This window comes from Monopterus albus, unplaced genomic scaffold (genome assembly GCF_001952655.1).
Source record: "Monopterus albus unplaced genomic scaffold, M_albus_1.0 scaffold45.1, whole genome shotgun sequence".
In the NCBI taxonomy this organism is placed as follows: domain Eukaryota; kingdom Metazoa; phylum Chordata; class Actinopteri; order Synbranchiformes; family Synbranchidae; genus Monopterus; species Monopterus albus.
In genome coordinates, this window is record NW_018127925.1 from 2185106 (window position 1) to 2190213 (window position 5108).

At 40.5% G+C, this 5108-nt stretch overlaps 1 protein-coding gene across 1 annotated transcript in view; it reads right to left on the reverse strand.

Annotated features, from left to right (window-relative positions):
* Nucleotides 1-2647: 2647 nt before the first annotated feature.
* Nucleotides 2648-5108, reverse strand: part of nrgnb (neurogranin (protein kinase C substrate, RC3) b) — a 9357-nt gene continuing 6896 nt past the window's right edge. Inside the window, exons 7-8 of the mRNA XM_020600132.1 lie at nt 4978-5106; nt 2648-3591 (exon numbers count right to left, since the gene is read on the reverse strand). Coding sequence (XP_020455788.1) covers nt 3568-3591; nt 4978-5106 — 153 coding nt within the window. The 3' untranslated portion in view covers nt 2648-3567. The remainder of the gene's footprint in view (nt 3592-4977; nt 5107-5108) is intronic.

Sequence of the window (5108 nt, forward strand, 5' to 3'; positions counted from 1 at the left end):
ACTCTGAAATGTCACTTCCCTCCCCTTTGGTCCACTTTTCTCTCTGGACTGGAACCTCACAATAAACTTGTCACGTGGCAACTGACCCCGACCCTGCTGTCGGCCAAATACACACAGCCTTTCAGCATTTTGTTGCCACCGTATCTGTTAGGTGCATGATCCCTGGTCCCATACCTGTCTGGGAGCTGCGCTGCAATAAAAGTAACAAATAATAATAAACAAATAAAAACAAATTCTTTGCACCCACTCTGTCCTGTAGGTGGTGCAGAAGCTCCACTGGGGTGGTGAACTGATAGTTGGAGAAACCAGGAAAACGGGGTCATGCAAGCTAAAGAGAACCTGCCAGCAACAGTGTTGGCCATGCTTTGGTGTTAAACTTGTGACTTGTACTACTACTGCTGCTACTACTACAGATTTTGTTTCCTGACATTTAAGATTCTTAACAGAACACAAGGGTTAAATATTTGAAATGGATGTGAAAAACAAAACAGCAGTGCAACACATGGGCCAAAAGGAAAAAGTGAAACAGAGGGAGAACTTAAGACAAAGTGTGAGTTAAAAACTTCTCAGTAAAAAAGTCAAAATACAGGAAACTGAATTAAGGATTTCAGTGCTTTAGATCTTTCTTCTGATACCAGTCTGCCGCAGAGTTTTAATTTCCTGTAAGATGGACTCTCATGATGCCATGTATCAGTCATTCTTCAGTGTTTTGGAGATTTGAGCATAATTTTTTATGCACTGATGAGTCATTTGCTCTATAAGTCATCTCTCCCACTGCGAGAATGCTGTCTTTTGTTATGAGCTTTTAGAGCATGACAGTAAAAAGAGGGGAAAGAGGAAGCTTGGTTCATAGAAAAAGTTCCAGGACTGTGGGAACAGCTTCTGTTCGCCACCACTCTCCCAGGGCTTCGACTCCTGTGTAGTGGGCCATCAAAGCCAAACTTTTCCACTCCACCTCTGCCCTCGCGTAAAGCGGCCCTCTTCCTCTCATCTTCTAACACACTTTAAATCAAGGGGGACACTTTCCAATCAATAGAGAGATGTGGCACAGACAGATCCTGTGTGTCCTAGCCAGTGTGGGCACACATTTTATAATGGAAACCATTGTCACATTTGGTCTAAACTAATGTCATCCTGTGTAGACATACAGATGAGACAAAATGTTCCTTGACTGTGTGATACACCATGATGCCAATATCACATCTTTTGACTGGGATTCTTCTATTTTACAGTGTAACTGGATGTTGGATCAGGTGTAGTTTATGTAGACGTGGCATTGAAGCCTGCTAATTTATATCTTCTTTTTACTGTTGTTGTGTAACCTACTTGGTATAATAACCACTGTATCTCTGACAGCAGGTCAGTAACAACTGAAAAGCACATGCCTGCGCCCCCTGCTGGTTGTCTTGGCCTTTTCATCTCTAATTATCACCCAGGAGAGTAGACAAATCATTTTATGCTGACAATCTGTCGGAGAAAAAGAGCCAACCAAGCAGATGTTATATATGATCCGCTCTTAAAATAGTCCTCGCTCCACTTGATAAGTTAAAGGAAAAAGCAAAAAGAAAGGAGATTGCTATTATACTCTGGTTTGTTTGAGGCTGCCTTGTGCTTAACAAACTCACTCACATGACACACATGAGGATCTATTATTTCTTCTTCTTTTTTTGAAAACCTGTCTTTCCTCGCTCTTAGAATTCAGTCTACAGTACCAAGTGGGTGCTGTGCTATGTTTGGAGGTGTTGCAGAATATTGATTATTCACCCACAATCATTAAAGAGACATGAGAACCTAGCCATGGCACCTCTGGGGCTGAGTAGGAGAAGAGAGAGAGAATAGGTCCATATAAAACCCTTATAGGATGTTTATGAGAGTGTAGCAGGGGAGGCATGTCAGCCTGAGAAGGAAGTGCTTTGCAAAACCACCAAGAGCAAGATTCATGCTGGTTGTCCTATCTCTACAGCTGCAGGCACAACCAAGAACCCGTGTCTGGGTGTGTCTGTATGCATGTGAGAATGAGTGACTCGAGTGGATACTATCTGCATACTAAAGTATGCATTGTGTTTTCCTGTGTGAGAATGCATGTGCAGTTGGTGTTTGTGCAGTGTGCTGTATGGCTCAGATGTGTGTGGGTGGGCTGAGTGGGAGCACTGGGAGACTGAAGATGCTCTAGCTTGTTTCTCATAAGTGAGCAAGACTGCCTGGGCAAATGAAGCAAAACTGTGTTATTTTTTTATATTCTACTTAAAAGTCTCATTGCAATAAAGGTAGAACATGTATCAAATAACATTTGACAGGTACACAAATCACTCTATAGTCTAGGTGTTTAAAATGATGCACCTGTGGATAGGATGAAAACATTTTATAGTCTCTGCAACTGTATACAATATAATTATTGGATGGTCAGGTTTATGTTATTAACTATTAATGAGATTATTTGTATGAGGGAGCCATTTTTAAGCTTCAGGGGAACCTGTTTTCTCTAATTAGCCGCCCTGCTTATGCTGCAGTGACAAAAGACAAATGAGCATTTTCTGCTGCTGTAAATATCAACTTTACCGCTTTACCATCACAAAAACAGAGATGGTGAAATAAAAGAGTACCCTCTGAAACAAAGTGCTTGGATTAATGAGGTTTAAAACAGACATTTCACCATATATGTAAGGTGATTTATTAGTATAATGCCATGACTCTACAGCAAAGTACAGCAAGGTACTATTTAATTAGTTTTAAAGCATGAAGGCTCTGCAAACTCTGACAATGGAATTTCACATAGCTGAGTTAACATAAGTCAAACAAGTCAAACCCACCAACACAACAACAGAGCATACCGAACCAGTGTGTCTTAAGGTAAAGCTGTACCAAATGCATCTTAAAATAAAGGTGTAATTACTGCATGCTTACTGTTGTGGAAGATCAGATTTATAGAAAATGCTTGAAAAGGTGAATAGAGAACTTACTTACCATGTGATCAAAAAGATAACCAATAGAACATACATAGCTCCTTCTCTTTTGATGTTTTAATAATTTTTTAAGCAAGTCAATTCATGAAATAATAGTCAAGATACAAGCACATCAGAAAACAATGCAACACAACAAATCATTTAAGCCACTACACAAAACCTAATGCTGATGCATACAAGGTTTATGCACAGATGGTATGAACTGATCCATCCAAAATAAGCCCTGTTTAGCATTTAGAGACATTCATTTTCACGTTCACAGATCATCATCTAAAAACTAGCACACTACCAGAAGTTTCACAAGTACATGCAGCGAGTTGCAAATTCTGGGTCAAAGACATCCGTACTGATGAGACTGCTGGAGAAGCAGAGAAGGAGTGTTAAAGTTCACAAAATTCACATATAACACACCCTCAAAACTGTTCTTTTTCTACTGCTAATTTGTGTTGAAAAAGAAAATGACTCCTGGGGTAAAAAGGTGTGCCTGAAAGCCAGCCCAGCCAGCTCATGCCAGCCATCTCTCGCTACCTTGCTTCCAACTCTTTCTCTTCATCCAGGTCAGGACGGGGGTATCACTGCTCTGGCACAGATGTGTCGTCTCTCTCTACTGCCCCCGATCCTCCTGTCTCTAAAAACAGAAATAGGCAAGGCATACTTAAGCACTACGGAGACTGGAAAAAAACAGTTTCTATGACACCTTCTATATTGTTAAAAGCTCAGAGTCACAGTTGCAAACTTTAAGGTTACTTGTGGGTGGATCTATTCTGGAAAAACACAACGAAACAATTGAAGAAAACTTTACATTGAGCTGCCACAGATACATTTTCATGGAAGGTTAATCTTTTCTATTCAAATATGCTTACTGTGTGATTTTAAGAAAATGATTTCCTGTGATGGCTGACATATCTGATGAACTAAAAAAAACCCCGCTTCTCTTGTCCTCCTCCAATGGGTGCTCTAGATGCTTAGTCCCAGTCCGACAGGTCCATTAATTCTGCTTGGCCCTCTAAAGCTTTGACTGTACCTAAAGCACCTGAAGCTATAAATACATCTCCTACATAAGGATGCAAGGCAGCCAGCAACTGGGTTAGGATGAATCTTTGATGTAGATCCCTTGGGTCAGCCACATCCCCAAAAAATGTTGCTTTGTCTTATAGGACAAGGTAGAATTTATGAGCGCTGGGAGCCTAAATCCATCTATTACTTCTCAAAGAATCCCTCTAATTCAGGTGGTTTGCTAGATGTCTACAGGAGAATGCAGCAAAACATTTTCTGACAAACAACTGAATTTTGAAACCACCTCTTTCTCCATAGTAGAACAAAAAAAAAAAGAAAAACAGAAAACACATTCACCACTGTGAGAATGTAACTTGGCATTCTCCAGGTAAACCGACCCCTCGGGAACATCTTTTCACAGCACATCTATAAGCAGGCTGATTTATAACCCTTTCCTTGAAGAATTAATTGAAAGACTCAATCATTTGTTGCTGGAGCTGGGGTAATTAAATGAGTCACACAGTTATGTGTTGCATTAATCACACTTGGGGTAACCCGTAAGAAGACTAATAGACATGTTTAATTATGTAGAGCTTATAAATGGTTTCATTTCCTAGAGTGTAAAATGGCCAACCTGTTTGTGTTCCTGCTTTATTCTCAAGGCTCTGAGGAAAGGTTCTGATCATGAAATGATCCCACTTTAATCTTAAAGTGAGACACACGTAAAGAAGACTAATGCTCTACCATCAATGTGCACAACATCCTTAAAATATCAGACTACACTAACTTATTTTTATTTGCATTATGCCAAACATTTGTTGGTTTATCAAATGTAGAATTTTGAATTCCTTTAACTCCAAGTCTCAGACACCCTGTTTACGGTCAAATAAGCAACTTATGCTCTCTAACCCTTAGCTTTTGTCACAAACTGATGGGAGCCTTGTTATCATGTGGCCATAATGTCTTCTTTAATAGTATTATGTGACTTAGTCTGGTCCCTTGGATCGGTGCCACTTACCTCCTCCCCTTCTGTTTTGTCCTCCGGCTTCATCTTCTTACGGGTCATGTGGCCACGGAAGCCAGCCTGGATCTTGGCAGCAGCCCTGTTGGCCTCGGGGTCATCCAGAGGAATGTCCATAATGTCCTCCT